This window comes from Salvelinus fontinalis, chromosome 12 (assembly GCF_029448725.1).
Source record: "Salvelinus fontinalis isolate EN_2023a chromosome 12, ASM2944872v1, whole genome shotgun sequence".
Taxonomy (NCBI): domain Eukaryota; kingdom Metazoa; phylum Chordata; class Actinopteri; order Salmoniformes; family Salmonidae; genus Salvelinus; species Salvelinus fontinalis.
Window position 1 is genome coordinate 44600363 of NC_074676.1, and position 15833 is coordinate 44616195.

The window sequence follows — 15833 nt, forward strand, 5'->3', positions numbered from 1 at the left end:
ATTTGGCATAAACTGTTTGGGTAAAGCTTTGCATTTTGGTAAAGCTTTTCCACGACATGTTCCAGTTTTCCACGACATGTTCCAGTTTTCCACGACATGTTCCAGTTTTCCACGACATGTTCCAGTTTTCCACGACATGTTCCAGTTTTCCACGACATGTTCCAGTTTTCCATGACATGTTCCAGTTTTCCATGACATGTTCCAGTTTCCCACGACATGTTCCAGTTTTCCACGACATGTTCCAGTTTTCCACGACATGTTCCAGTTTTCCACGACATGTTCCAGTTTTCCACGACATGTTCCAGTTTTCCACGACATGTTCCAGTTTTCCATGACATGTTCCAGTTTTCCATGACATGTTCCAGTTTCCCACGACATGTTCCAGTTTTCCACGACATGTTCCAGTTTCCCATGACATGTTCCAGTTTTCCATGACATGTTCCAGTTTTCCACGACATGTTCCAGTTTTCCACGACATGTTCCAGTTTTCCACGACATGTTCCAGTTTTCCACGACATGTTCCAGTTTTCCACGACATGTTCCAGTTTTCCACGACATGTTCCAGTTTTCCATGACATGTTCCAGTTTTCCATGACATGTTCCAGTTTTCCACGACATGTTCCAGTTTTCCATGACATGTTCCAGTTTTCCATGACATGTTCCAGTTTCCCACGACATGTTCCAGTTTTCCACGACATGTTCCAGTTTTCCATGACATGTTCCAGTTTCCCACGACATGTTCCAGTTTTCCACGACATGTTCCAGTTTCCCATGACATGTTCCAGTTTTCCATGACATGTTCCAGTTTTCCACGACATGTTCCAGTTTTCCACGACATGTTCCAGTTTTCCACGACATATAGCAAAACAGAAGCACAACACATATTTTAAGCAAAAACAAATATTTCATTTTGTCCTCGTTAAATACCCTGTTGAACACAATAACTCAGTACAGCGCTTGACTTGGACTGAAACAGATTCCCGTACTGATTTTGGCAGCGGGTACTTTTTACATTTAGGTGCAGGAGCTATACAACACTTTTGAGCTAATATTTTATAAGAGGAACAGGTGCTCAAGCAGTAGACTATTTTAGGTGCCGGTAAAAAGACAAGCATTTTTTTTATATATATTTTTTTAATTCACCCATTGTTTTCCAATGTACAATATTCCTCTCTTTTTTATACAGTAGTGGCACTACAGCACAAATCTCCGCTCCACTGGAGAGTCGTTTCCCCCCGGGGAAACTCTTCTGCACTGAAACAATCACACAGGTATACATTTACAAGAAGAAGAAGCAAAGAGCTGGAATCATGCAGCTGCATTCAGTCAAAATCTCCACAGTGAGAGTCTGTACCCACTGTTGATCAGTCTGTACACACTGTTGATCAGTCTGTACATTTACATTACATTTAAGTCATTTAGCACACACTGTTGATCAGTCTGTACCCACTGTTGATCAGTCTGTACCCACTGTTGATCAGTCTGTACCCACTGTTGATCAGTCTGTACCCACTGTTGATCAGTCTGTACCCACTGTTGATCAGTCTGTACACACTGTTGATCAGTCTGTACCCACTGTTGATCAGTCTGTACCCACTGTTGATCAGTCTGTACCCACTGTTGATCAGTCTGTACCCACTGTTGATCAGTCTGTACCCACTGTTGATCAGTCTGTACCCACTGTTGATCAGTCTGTACCCACTGTTGATCAGTCTGTACCCACTGTTGATCAGTCTGTACACACTGTTGATCAGTCTGTACCCACTGTTGATCAGTCTGTACCCACTGTTGATCAGTCTGTACCCACTGTTGATCAGTCTGTACCCACTGTTGATCAGTCTGTACACACTGTTGATCAGTCTGTACACACTGTTGATCAGTCTGTACCCACTGTTGATCAGTCTGTACACGACTGTTGATCAGTCTGTACACACTGTTGATCAGTCTGTACCCACTGTTGATCAGTCTGTACACACTGTTGATCAGTCTGTACACACTGTTGATCAGTCTGTACCCACTGTTGATCAGTCTGTACCCACTGTTGATCAGTCTGTACACACTGTTGATCAGTCTGTACCCACTGTTGATCAGTCTGTACCCACTGTTGATAAGTCTGTACCCACTGTTGATCAGTCTGTACCCACTGTTGATCAGTCTGTACCCACTGTTGATCAGTCTGTACCCACTGTTGATCAGTCTGTACACGACTGTTGATCAGTCTGTACACGATTGTTGATCAGTCTGTACCCACTGTTGACCAGTCTGTACACGATTGTTGATCAGTCTGTACCCACTGTTGACCAGTCTGTACACGATTGTTGATCAGTCTGTACCCACTGTTGATCAGTCTGTACACGATTGTTGATCAGTCTGTACCCACTGTTGATCAGTCTGTACACGATTGTTGATCAGTCTGTACACGATTGTTGATCAGTCTGTACACACTGTTGACCAGTCTGTACACGATTGTTGATCAGTCTGTACCCACTGTTGACCAGATGGTCACTCTCCTTTGGTTTGTGAAATGTGAAAATGTACACCCCCCCCCCCCCCCACCCCCCCCCCCCCAAAATCAGATAGCGTGGTCAGAGGGAAGAATCAGTTTGTTAGCTGTAACTGCCTGTTTGCATGTACAGTCTATGTTTTGTCAGAGCAGCGAAACGGTCATTTACTGTGCCTGACACACGTGTTGTCGCTCGGGCGATGATGGATGAGAACGTGAGGTGGTACGACAGCTCCTTGCAGAAGAACTGACAGATTTACACATTCCTGGCTCACACATCACCTCCAAGAGTAGATGGAAATTAGCAGCTGCTGGGATTACAGTTCAATGAGGCCAACCTCGATAAAAGGTTTGTTTGGTGAAATTGCGTTCAGAAGAGTTGATGTTTTCCCCACAGGACTTCAGTGCACATCTTCAGAAGGCCAGTTTTTTTTCACAGATCTGTTGAAGCACCCATTCGGCAGTGTACACTCTCAGAAAATCAATACCCGTTTCAAGGATAATAAAAAATACAAATAAATATTGTTATTTGCTATCCTGTACATCTTAACTTTAAAAATGTATACATTCAGGGGCGGCAGGTAGCCTAGTGGTTAGAGCCTTGGACTAGTAACCGAAAGGTTGCAAGATCGAATCCCCTGTTGACAATGTGAAAATCTGTCTTTCTGAACAAGGCAGTTAACCTGTTGGGGATGGGGGCGCTGTTTAGACTATTTATGCTAATTTGGCTAATTTTTGAAACGGCTTCCCACAAAATCCTTGATCGTACAATATGCATATTATTATTATTATTGGATAGAAAACAGTCTATAGTTTCTATAGGAGTTGAAATTTTGTCTCTAAGTGGAACAGAGCCCATTCTACAGCAATTTCCCTGACATGGAGTCAGATTTGAGAAATGTTGGCCACTCTTCTGAAGTCAGTTAAAAGGGCACTGTCGTTGCTATGACTATACGGACACTTCTTACGTCTTCCCCTGGATGCCTTTACGTGATGACGATTCCAATGGGGTCGATTGCGCGTTCACAGGCCCCACAAATGAAAAAACCCTGAAGCTAGTCATTCTTTTGGAGCTGCGTCATGCGCCTAGAGGACACCGGCCCGCACCTTTTCCAAGCATTAGTGAAGGGGGTAATATTACTCGGGTCATGTTTCTACTCGTTATGGGAGTTAAAAACATCATAAGGTAGTTAATTTAAAGCGTTTTATAGCAATTTATATCCGTTTAGTGCGATTTTGGGACATTTATTTTTGCAACGATGTGAAAAGTTGGGCATGCTTTTCAGTTCATCCCGAACGCAGTTGACATTTCCACATGGCAAGAGGACAGCTTTCCACCAAAAGACGATTTCTCCCAAGAAAGGATCCTTTGCCCAAGATACTGATGGAAGAACAGCTCAAGGTAGGACATTTTTATTATGATAAATCGTGTTTCTGTCGAAACATTTTAGTGGCTTAGGACGCCATGTTTTTTGACGTAGCTTCGCTTGGCGCAAACTGTATTGAAAAGTAAGGATAAATTAAAAAAATGTAATAACGCAATTGTATTAAGAATTAAATTGTCTATCAATCCCTGTCCACCCTATATTTTTTAGTCACGTTTATGAGTATTTATGTATAAGAGTAGATCACTGTCTAAGTGGCGCAAGGACTTTTTCTTTACCAGCTTGTCTACATTTCACATTGTCTAACCATGATTTTGGTGGCTAAATATAAACATTTTCGATCAAACTGTATATGCATGTTGTAATGTGATGTTACAGGAGTGTCATCGGAAGAATTCTGAGAAGGTTAGTGAAAAAATTAATATCTTTTGGCGATGTTGACTTTTATCGCTCACTTTGGCTAGAATCAATGCTGGGCTGCTAATTGCTATGTGCTAAGCTAATATAACGATTTATTGTGTTTTCGCTGTAAGACACTTAGAAAATCTGAAATATTGTCTGTATTCACAGGATCTGTGTCTTTCGATTCGTGTATGCTGTGTATTTTTACGAAATGTTTGATGATTAGTAGTTAGGTAAACACGTTGCTCAATGTAATTATTCTAGTCCATTTGTGACGGTGGGTGCAATTGTAAACTATGCCATATACCTGAAATATGCACTTTTTTCTAACAAAACCTATCCCATACCATAAATATGTTATCAGACTGTCATCTAATGAGTTTTTTTGTTGGTTAGGGGCTATAAATATCTTAGTTTAGCCGAATTGGTGATGGCTACTGGTGTTGGTGGACAAATAAAAGATGGTGGATTATGCTAATGTGTTTTTAGGTAATAGATGTACATCTTTACATATTGTGTCTTCCCTGTAAAACATTTTAAAAATCGGAAATGTTGACTGGATTCACAAGATCTGTGTCTTTCATTAGCTGTATTGGACTTTAATGTGTGAAAGTTAAATATTTAAAAAAAATATTTTTTTTGAATTTCGCGGCACTGGTTTTTCAGTGGGGGGGGGGGGGGGTGTGCCGCTAGCGCCACGCTGATCCTAGACTTAACCCACTGTTAACCAGGCTGTCATTGTAAATAAGATTTTGTTCTTAACTAAATAAAGTTAAGTTAAGTTAAATAAAGGTAAATAAATACATGCCTTTAGTGGAGTAGTCTACTCCTTAATAGAAATATTGATTGTTTAGTAACAAAAACAACACGTGTGCAACTATGGTGCAAAACAGACAGGGTTGTCTTAGATTGTTGACAACGTGTAAACTATATTTTGTCTCCAATATTTAAGTTGCACAATGAGCACTTGTTGTCTCTGAAATACACTGTTACAGTTAGCTAGCAATTTTTTTGCAACGTTAGCATAGAAGTGACATCAGTCAAAACAACTCAAAACAAGACATGGTATCAAGAACAAGATAAAACTAGCTGAAACGACCTACCTACGAGTCCCCACTTTCTTGTCATCTGGCCGTCCAGAATCACAACAACACACTGACTTGACTGGAAAGAAGATTCATATTCATCTGAAGCTTAAACTCTTGAAGGGATACTTCAGGATTTTGGCAATGAAGCCCTTTATCTATTTCTCCAGAGTCTTGAACTTGTAGATACCTTTTTTTTATATCTCTGCATGCAGTTTGAAGGAAATTGCTAACTAGCATTAGCACAACTGCTAACTAGCATTGGAGCAATGACTGGAAGTCTATGGTAACTGCTAGCTTGCTGTACCATAGACTTCCTGTCATTGTGCTAACGCTAGTTATCATTTGCTCGCAAAGCTGTCTCTAACTTCCTTCATACTGGATGCAGAGACATAAACATTGTATCCATGAGTTCGTCTGACTCTGGGAAAGTAGATAAAGGACTTCGTTAACAAAATACCTTTAAGAGTTATGACTTGGAATTAATAGTTTCAGATAAAGGCAAATCAAAGTCATAAGTCAATGCACTGACTAAGTCACTCTGAATAAGTGTGTCTACTTTAATGTCCAAAAATGTAAATGTAAAGGCCAAAATAATAAAATAATTATGATGGTACAAAAAGTTAAAACAATTCAGTTTGATTTTGGAATTAGCACGAGTTCCTTTATTTCCTGAAGCCAAATGCCCTCGGCTATAAAGATGAACTTTCCCCATTCGCATTATGTCAGTGCTCTTACGTCCTAATGATTCTCCATCATTTTGGCGGTTCCAGACAGTGTATCGTTTTCATCTGTCTAGACCAGTGGTATTTAGATCCGAGCCAGGTGTGGAGTACCGCTGGTTTTCTGTTCTACCTGATAATTATGAACCGTTCTGGCTCTCACAACCCAAGGCTCGTGCAAGGCTATATACTCTTACTTACTAATAATTAATTGCACCCAGCTGGTGTCCCAGGTCTAAATCAGTCCTTGATTAGAGATTCAGATTAAAATGTTCCTGGTGTTTTTTTTATTTTTTTTATGAATACATAGAATTGTTAAATATGTGTTTATCTACTGTGAATCTATACATTATTTTTGTACATAGTCGCGGTCATGATTGTACGTTTCACATTAGTGAAACAGATCATCAGAGATCATTCACCAGATTGTTGATGGAGACATACAGTGTCTGGGAATTTAAAAGCTACTTTTTCAAAATGCCAATCTGCAGCAGGATACCTCTGTTAATAATGTGACAAACTCTCTTGAAGGGAGGCGCCAAATTCACTGGCAATATCCAACGGCTCGTGCAATGACATACATTTCTGAAAATATGCAGTTGACGGTGCAGCTACATCTATTTTGAAGCAATTGTTGTTGTTTTTTAACCTGTACTCCAGTACAGGTTCACTTTTTTAATACCAAGATATGTATTATTATGCTCAGAAAGCAGGTGTAGATGTTACATTTCACTAGACGCATGTGACAAATGAAATTTGATTTGAAGCTGCCATCTCAAGTTCTATTCAGTACGTACTGCGAATCCTTTGCACCATTGTAAACCACTCAGTGATTTGAGAACTATATACATTCGTCAAACAACCACGTCGGACATCATCTTTGAAGGAGCTTTTGACAGGGCATCTCTGCCTGGTTTTCAATCTGAGCTGTAAGGAAAATCAGCTTTTTAGCCATCTCTTGAGACTGGATGTTCAAAAGTTTGTGTGCTGTTGAACATGAACTGCTAAACAGGAGTGCAAAAGCAGTGATGCAGAATCTACCAATGTCTTCTAGATGAGAAATATCGATTTGTCTGTATCTCCTGAGATATCTTTTTCATAGCATTGCTCAAATAATACGTCAAAGCATCAGGTTTTAATTATTTTTTTTCTTCTTGTGTTTAGGGAGTTTAGTGACAGGAGAATTCTACTGTGGTTTGGTGACCAAAGCGTGCAATAACATAGATTGGATAAGCACATGCTTAGATCCTTAAAATCCCTTATAACAATACATCTCGATCATCCCAGAATCATCGTCCATCGGATCAGTTTTGTGTATTAAGCTCCCTCCTCTCCTAGGAAGTCCATTCAAGGAAAGGTGGTCTCATGCTCCTTGTCTTCATGTAGGCCCGCAATGCCATTAATGGGCGTGGCCTCACTGAGAATGCTGCGGAGTGTTACCCGGGTAACACTGAGTGACTGCTTCCTGGGCACGGGGTGCCGTGGCCGATGACACATCACTTCCTTGAACATCTCTCGGAAGCGGGTGGACATGAGGTTGTAGAGGATCGGGTTGACGGCCGAGCTGAGGTAGAAGAAGACGCCAGAGACCACGTGGACGTACTTGTACACCTCCAGCTGGATGCTGGTCCACTCGTCGATGAAGCTCCACATGAGTCTGTCGGTGTGGAACGGAGCCCAGCAGATTCCAAAAACCACCACCAGAACAACTAGAGAGAGAGAGATTCTTATTATTTTCATATTGTATTGACATCAACACTATGAAATAACACATATGGAATCATGTAGTAACCAAAAAAGTGTTAAACAAATCAAAATATATTTTATATTTGAGATTCTTCCAAATAGCCACCCTTTGTCTTGATGACAGCTTTGCACACTCTTGGCATTCTCTCAACCAGCTTCATGAGGTAGTCATCTGGAATGCATTTCAATTAGCAGGTGTGCCTTATTAGAAGTTAATTTGTGGAATTTCATTCCTTCTTAATGCGTTTGAGCCAATCAGTTGTGTTGTCACAAGGTAGGGGTGGTATACAGAAGATAGCCCTATTTGGTAAAAGATCAAGTCCATATTATGGCCAGAACAGCTCAAATAAGCAGAGAAAAATGACAGTGCATCATTACTTCAAGACATGAAGGTCAGATAATCTGAACAATTTTAAGAACTTTGAAAGTTTCAAGTGCAGTCGAAAAAAACATCAAGTGCTATGATGAAACTGGCTCTCATGTGGACCGCCACAGGAAAGGAAGACCCACAGTTACTTCTGCTGCAGAGGAGAAGTTCATTAGTTACCAGCCTCAGAAATTGCAGTCCAAATAAATGCTTCACAGAGTTCAAGTAACAGACACATCTCAACATCAACTGTTCAGAGACTGAGTGAATCAGGCCTTCATGGTCGAATTGTTGCAAAGAAGCCACTACTAAAGGACACCAATAAGAAGAAGAGACTTTCTTGGGCCAAGAAACACAAGTAATGGACATTAGACTGGTGGAAATCTGTCCTTTGGTCTGACGAGTCCAAATTTGAGATTTTTGTTTCCAACCGCCGTGTCTTTGTGAGACGCAGAGTAGGTGAACGGATGATCTCCGCATGTGTGGTTCCCACCGTGAAACATGGAGGTGGTGTGATGGTGTGAGGTGCTTTGCTGGCATTCTGCAGCGATACGCCCTCCCATCAGGTTTGCGCTTAGTAGGACTATCGTTTGTTTTTCAACAGAACAATTACCAAAAACACACCTCCAGGCTGTGTAAGAGCTATTTAACCAGGATGGAGAGTGATGGAGTGCTGCATCAGATTACCTGGCCTCCACAATCACCTGACCTGAGTTGGATTGCAAAGTGAAGGAAATGCAGCCAACAAGTGCTCAGCATATGTGGGAACTCCTTCAATACTGTTGGAAAAGCATTCCTCATGATGCTGGTTTGAGAGAATGCCAAGAGTGTGCAAAGCTGTCATCAAGGCAAAGTGTGGCTACTTTGAAGAATCTAAAATATAACATTTAATTTGATTTGTTTAACACTTGTTTGGTTACTACATGATTCCATATGTGTTATTTCATAGTTTTGATGTCTTCAATATTATTCTACAATGTAGAAAACAGTAAAAATAAAGAAACCTTTGAATGAGTAGGTGTGTCTAAACCTTTGACTGTTACTCTAGATCACCCACTATTTTGCTCTGACGACTGTGTAGCAATACATACAGTTGTTAGATGTTACTGCACTGTTGGAGCTAGAAACAAGCACTTCGCTGCACCTGTGATAACATCGGCAAATCTGTGTGCTCGACCAATAAACTTTGATTCGATTTGAGCACTACGGTGCAACTAGTTTAATAACCCCTGTAGATTTAATCAGGAGTCTGTAATCCCGAGTGGCACAGCGGTCTAAGGCACTGCATCGCAGTTCTAGAGGTGTCACAACAGAGCCTGTTTCGATCCGGGGCTGCATCATAACTGGCTGTGATCGGGAGTCCCATAGGGCGGCACATAATTGGCCCAGCGTCGTCTGGGTTAGGGGTTGGTTTGGCCGGGGTAGGCCGTCATTGTAAAATAAGAATTTGTTCTTAACTGACTTGCCTAGTAAAATAAAATTCCATATGTGTTATTTCATAGTTTTGACGTCTTCACTATTATTCTACATTGTAGAAAATAGTAAAAAATAAAGAAAACCCCTGGAATGAGTAGGTGTGTCCAAACTTTTGACTGGTACTGTATGTGAACAGATATGTATTTTTTTTAAACTCCGGTTACTCTATTATTGACTGTACCTCAGTGTAATTTATGGTCTTGGTAAACACAGAGTGTCTCAGGGATTATTTATGAGAAGATCCACTCGTAATGAATTTATGCATTAAATACCAAGTTGGGAGTCTGGGTGAAGCCTTGGAGTACACCGCTAAATTATAACTATCTATCTGCGGCAGACTTACACCCAAGTACCTCCCAGCTAAATAAGAGGGATAGACTATATCGCAATGATAGAGTGAGATAATAACAAACAGGTTCACTCCTACAGACAATGGGTCACGTGACTGTAGCTTGCTATATGAAGCAGGCAGACAGGCATTAAGGCATTCAGTTACTGTTCGATTGAACGTTAGAATGGGCAAAACAAGTGACACTAAGCGACTTTGAGCGTGGTATGATCATTGCGCGACGGTTCCAGTGTTTCAGTATATCTGTTGTGGGGGGTTAAGTGACTTGCTCAAAGGCACAACAGCAGGCAATGGCATCTAGGATTTGATAACAGCAACTCTTCGGTTTGCATGCTGACTTCGTGCCAGATTTTTCCCGTCAGACCCGGGATTCGAACTGGGGAAAGGGGATACCTAGTATTTATTACACTAGTCGGTTGCACAACTGAATGCATTCAACCGAAATGTGTCTTCCATATTTAACTCAACTCCTATGAATAAGGTGAAGGTGACAATTGTTGTTGGGGGTTAACTGCTCAACGGTAGAACAGCTCAGGGATTTGAACCAGCAACATTTTGGTTACTTGCCCAATGCTCTTGGCTACCTACCCCATTTATCGACGAGATACTATTCCTGTGCTCTCTATGTGGCTGTAGTATTGTATGTGTAAGGCAGGGGTGTAAAACTCAATTCCTGGGGGACCAAGTGTCTGCTGGGTTTTTACTCCTCCCTTGTGATTGATTGGTCAATTAAGGTAATTGATTAGTTTGGGACACCTGGTTGTCTTCTAGGTCTTAAAAAAAAAAAAAAGTTTTTAAAAATAAATTGTATTTGATCACAAGGCCATACAAAGGTCGCTGAGGTATGCAGAAGAGCTGCTTCAAAATAGATATAGAAACAATGTACAATATCAACAGAAATAGTTAGATACTGACTGATTTGTTTTCCAAGATGACTTAGCATACATGAGAGGAAAAGAGTCGGCAGGTAGCCTAGTGGTCAGAGCGTTGGGCCAGTAACCGAAAGGACTTGCTAGCACAGAATATGTTCCTGGATTCCTCCGATGGCATTGAGGAGTACACCACATCAGTCACTGGCTTCATAAATAAGTGCATCGATGACGTCATCCCCACAGTGACTGTACGTACAGGCCCCAACCAGAAACCATGGATTACAGGCAACATTCGCACTGAGCTAAAGGGTAGAGCTGCCGCCTTCAAGGAGCGGGACACTAACCTGGGCGCTTATAAGAAATCCCGCTGCGTCCTCAGACGAACCATCAAACAGGCAAAGCGCCAATACAGAGCTAAGATTGAATCGTACTACACCGGCTTCTACGCTCACCGGATGTGGCAGGGCTTGCAAACTATTACAGACTACAAAAGGGAAGCACAGCCGCGAGCCTACCAGAAGAGCTGAATCACTTCTATGCTCGCTTCGAGGCAAGCAACACTGAGGCATGCATGAGAGCATCAGCTGTTCCCGGACATCTGCCACACTGATCCTCAACACTGGAGCCCCTCAGGGGTGCGTGCTCAGTCCTGTTCTGTACTCCCTATTCACCCATGACTGCATGCTCAGGCACGACTCCAACACCATAATTAAGTTTGCAGACAACACAACAGTGGTAGGCCTGATCACTGACAACGACGAGACAGCCTATAGGGAGGAGGTCAGAGACCTGGCCGGGTGGTACCAGAATAAGAACCTATTCCTCAACGCAATCAAGACAAAATAGATGATTGTGGACTACAGGAAAAGGATGACCGAGCACGCCCCCATTCTCATCGACGGGGCTGTAGTGGAGCAGGTTGAGAGCTTCAAGTTCCTTGGTGTCCACATCACCAACAAACTAGAATGGTCCAAACACACCAAGACAGTCGTGAAGAGGGAATGACAAAGCCTCAGGAAACTAAAAAGATTTTGCATGGGTCCTCAGATCCTCAAAAGGTTCTAGAGCTGCAACATCGAGAGCATCCTGACTGTTTGCATCACTGCCTGGTACGGCAACTGCTCAGCCTCCGAACGCAAGGCACTACAGAGGGTAATTGTACATTATTGCGGCCGAGATCCCTACCTACCAGGACCTCTATATCAGGCGGCGTGACTAGAAGGCCCAGAAAATCGTCAAAGACCTCAACCACCCAAACCATAGACTATTTTCTCTGCTGCCACACAGCAAGCGGTACCGGTGCATCAAGTCTGACACCAACAGGCTCTTGAACAGCTTCTATCCCCAAGTAATAATGACTGATAAATAGCTAACAAATTAGCTACACAGACCGAGCTTACCCTGTATCTTTATTTACCTCTATGCACGCTCACAGGGCCCTACACACTCACAGTCACTCCAACACACACACACACACACACACACACACACACACACACACACACACACACACACACACACACACACACACACACACACACACACACACACTTTCACTCCAACACACACACAAACACTCACTGCATAATCTGCTCACTTATACATAATATGCACATACATTTATACTGACTCTACACAACCACACACCCAATCACATACATTTATACTGACTCCATACAGCCGCACACCCAATCACATACATTTATACTGACTCTACACACCCTGTACATATCTACCTCCATCACTCCAGTATCTCTGCACATGTAAATATGGTATTGGAGCTGACTTTTTAAATATTTCCTGTAGATAGTATGCTTGCTTACTTGCTGACTTACTTATTTGATTGCGTATTTCATATTTCTTATTATTATTTCTCGTGTTTTTTTCTAGTAATACATTGTTATTGATTATTGCATTGTTGGGTTTGCAAGAATGGCATTTCACTGTACATGTGATATAAAAACTTGAATCATTTTCATTGAACAGAAACAACAGTTTTTTTATCTGTTTTATTTACCTGAAAGAAGTCTGTCCTTTGACTAATGAAGTACGTCACAGCTAGCACCAGCTCCAGTGTTAATTAACCTAAATCCCAAGTTCAGCTTGCCGCCTGTGGCTGTGCAGATAATCTTCGGTTTTCTAGAATTATTATTCTCACTGTTTTATCCTTCGCTGTGTGTGAATGCTAGAACTTTAATACAATATTTGTTTCCTGATGAAGTTGTCAATGTTTTTTTCAAATTTTTGTCATGGTGTAGCATTTTTTGCACTTATTTTTGCGCTAGCTATGGAAGTACTGTTAGCTACATTTTTCCTGTCAGCTTAGCTAGCTAGCTAAGGTATAGCAGTTTGTATATTGTTTTTGAGTCACTGTATTGTTATAGCAGGTGATAAATGTTTTCTTGTTTGTTATCGCTAAATATATGTGCCCAAGTCCACCCCGTTTTCATGATTTCGGGTAGATCATTAAAATCAATCAATAACACCACCTTTTTGGACTCATTCAGCAGTTTTTACCTAAATAAGTAGAATACTATTTGGAATTTAATATTGGAAGTTCCATTTATATTGTGTTGATGACACAAGTTTACTGGAGAACTGAGACGAAGTAGAGACTCTGGACAGGGTGGATATTCGTATAATAAAAAGCAGTTTTATTCAGAGGTAAAGATATCTGATACAAACATGCATGGACTCGTTCATTCAGCTCGTAATGAACCTGCAGACAGAGCCCAGATAACAGAAATACATAGTCATTTTATACAGGACAGAAAGTAGGTTGAGTCTGGAAGTTCTGGTCCTTTGGTTGGTTCTGGACAGGTTGTTGTCTTCTCAGATTGGTCCTGATGAGCTGGACGTCATCCTTCTGAGTCTTGCAACCAAAGTTCCTTGTTATCAAAATGTTCAGCTAAAACAGGAGATTTTGTGTGTGCGTAGTCAGCCCTCTGTCCTTGAGTATGTGTGTGTGTCTGCACCCTTTTCTTATCAGTGTTTCTGAATGTTCTGTGTCAGCCATCTGTCTCTGGGTGTGTGAGAAACCCTGCTTAGAACGAAGTTAGTTATAACAATGTAATAGCAATATGCTTGTGTTATTTTAAATGGTATTTCTTACAATTGCTAAAACATAAGTTGAAAATGATGCTATCGCTGCTTTCCGTTGACAATAACTTTTGATAAATATCCCAATGTCAAAACACAGTTTCGAAGTGTCCAAATCAATAAGGCAGCGGTTGAAATGTACACAATTATTACGCAGAGGAAAGTAGGCGAGGGTCATGGTTTTTTTCCATTTCAGTCAAGGGGAGCGTTTAGTATTTATTTAGTCCAGGGAAGAATTTAATATTTATTTATTTAGTCCAGGGGAGCATTTAGTATTTATTTATTTAGTCCAGGGGAAGGTTTAGTATTTATTTATTTAGTCCAGGGGATCGTTTAGTATTTATTTAGTCCAGGGGAGGGTTTAGTATGTATTTATTTAGTCCAGGGGAGGGTTTAGTATTTATTGATTTAGTCCAAGGGAGGTGTAACAGCTTTCTTCCTGGGATGGAGGAGAGGACCAAAATGCAGCGCAGTTAGTGTTCAACATGTTTAATAAAGAATGACAATAACGTGAACACTATACAAACTACAAAATAACAAACGTGAAAACCGAGACAGTCCTATCCGGTGCAGAACACAAACACAGAGGCAGGAAACAACCACCCACAATCCCCAACACAAAACAAGCCACCTATATATGATTCTCAATCAGGGACAACGATTGAAAGCTGTCTCTGATTGAGAACCATATTAGGCTGAACACAGAAACAGACGAACTAGACACACAACATAGAATTCCCACCCAGCTCACATCCTGACCAACACTAAACAAGCAAAACACATAAGAACTCTGGTCAGGACGTTACAGGAGGGTTTAGTATTTATTTAGTCCAGGGGAGCGTTTAGTATTTATTTATTTAGTCCAGGGGAGGGTTTAGTATTTATTTATTTAGTCCAGGGGAGTGTTTAGTATTTATTTATTTAGTCCAGGGGAGGGTTTAGTATTTATTTATTTAGTCCAGGGAAGGGTTTAGTATTTATTTATTTAGTCCAGGGGAGCGTTTAGTATTTATTTATTTAGTCCAGGGGAGCGTTTAGTATTTATTTATTTAGTCCAGGGGAGGGTTTAGTATTTATTTATTTAGTCCAGGGGAGGGTTTAGTATTTATTTATTTAGTCCAGGGGAGGGTTTAGTATTTATTTATTTAGTCCAGGGGAGCGTTTAGTATTTATTTATTTAGTCCAGGGGAGGGTGTAACGGTCCTGACCTGTTTTATGTTGTTTTTGTATGTGTTTAGGTCAGGGCATGTGTTTTGGGTGGGCAGTCTATGTTATCTGTTTCTATGTTGGTTTTGGTTGCCTGGTATGGCTCTTAATTAGAGGCAGGTGTTTTGCGTTCTCCTCTAATTAAGAGTCATATTTAGGTAGGGTGTTCTCACTGTTTGTTTGTGGGTGATTGTCTCCTGTGTCTGTGTCGATGTTACACCATACGGGATTGTTTCGGTTTGTTTCGTGCGTTTATGTAGTCTGTTCCTGTGTCAGCGTGCTTCGTGTATATGTAAGTTCGTTTGTTCAGGTCTGTCTACATCGTTTTGTTATTTTGTTAGTTATATCCAGTATAGTTCGTTTTCGTCTTTGTCTATTTTGTTTATTTAATAAATCATTATGTATTCACAACCCGCTGCGCCTTGGCTTGATCACTACACCTCCTCTTCTTATGAAGAGAGAGAGGAACGCCGTTACAGAATCACCCACCATTCTAGAGCCAAGCAGCGGAGTAAATGGAGTAAGGGACAGGAAAAGAAGGAGCAATGGACATGGGACGATATATTGGACGGAAAGGGTTGCTACACATGGGAGGAGATCCTGGCTGGTAGGGATCGCCTC

At 41.1% G+C, this 15833-nt stretch overlaps 1 protein-coding gene across 1 annotated transcript in view; it reads right to left on the bottom strand.

Annotated features, from left to right (window-relative positions):
* Nucleotides 1-2554: 2554 nt before the first annotated feature.
* The window catches only part of nmur1a (neuromedin U receptor 1a), a 40373-nt gene continuing 27094 nt past the window's right edge, over nucleotides 2555-15833 (bottom strand). The window contains exons 3-4 of the mRNA XM_055940925.1: nucleotides 5008-7806; nucleotides 2555-3186 (exon numbers count right to left, since the gene is read on the bottom strand). Coding sequence (XP_055796900.1) covers nucleotides 7445-7806 — 362 coding nt within the window. The 3' untranslated portion in view covers nucleotides 2555-3186; nucleotides 5008-7444. The remainder of the gene's footprint in view (nucleotides 3187-5007; nucleotides 7807-15833) is intronic.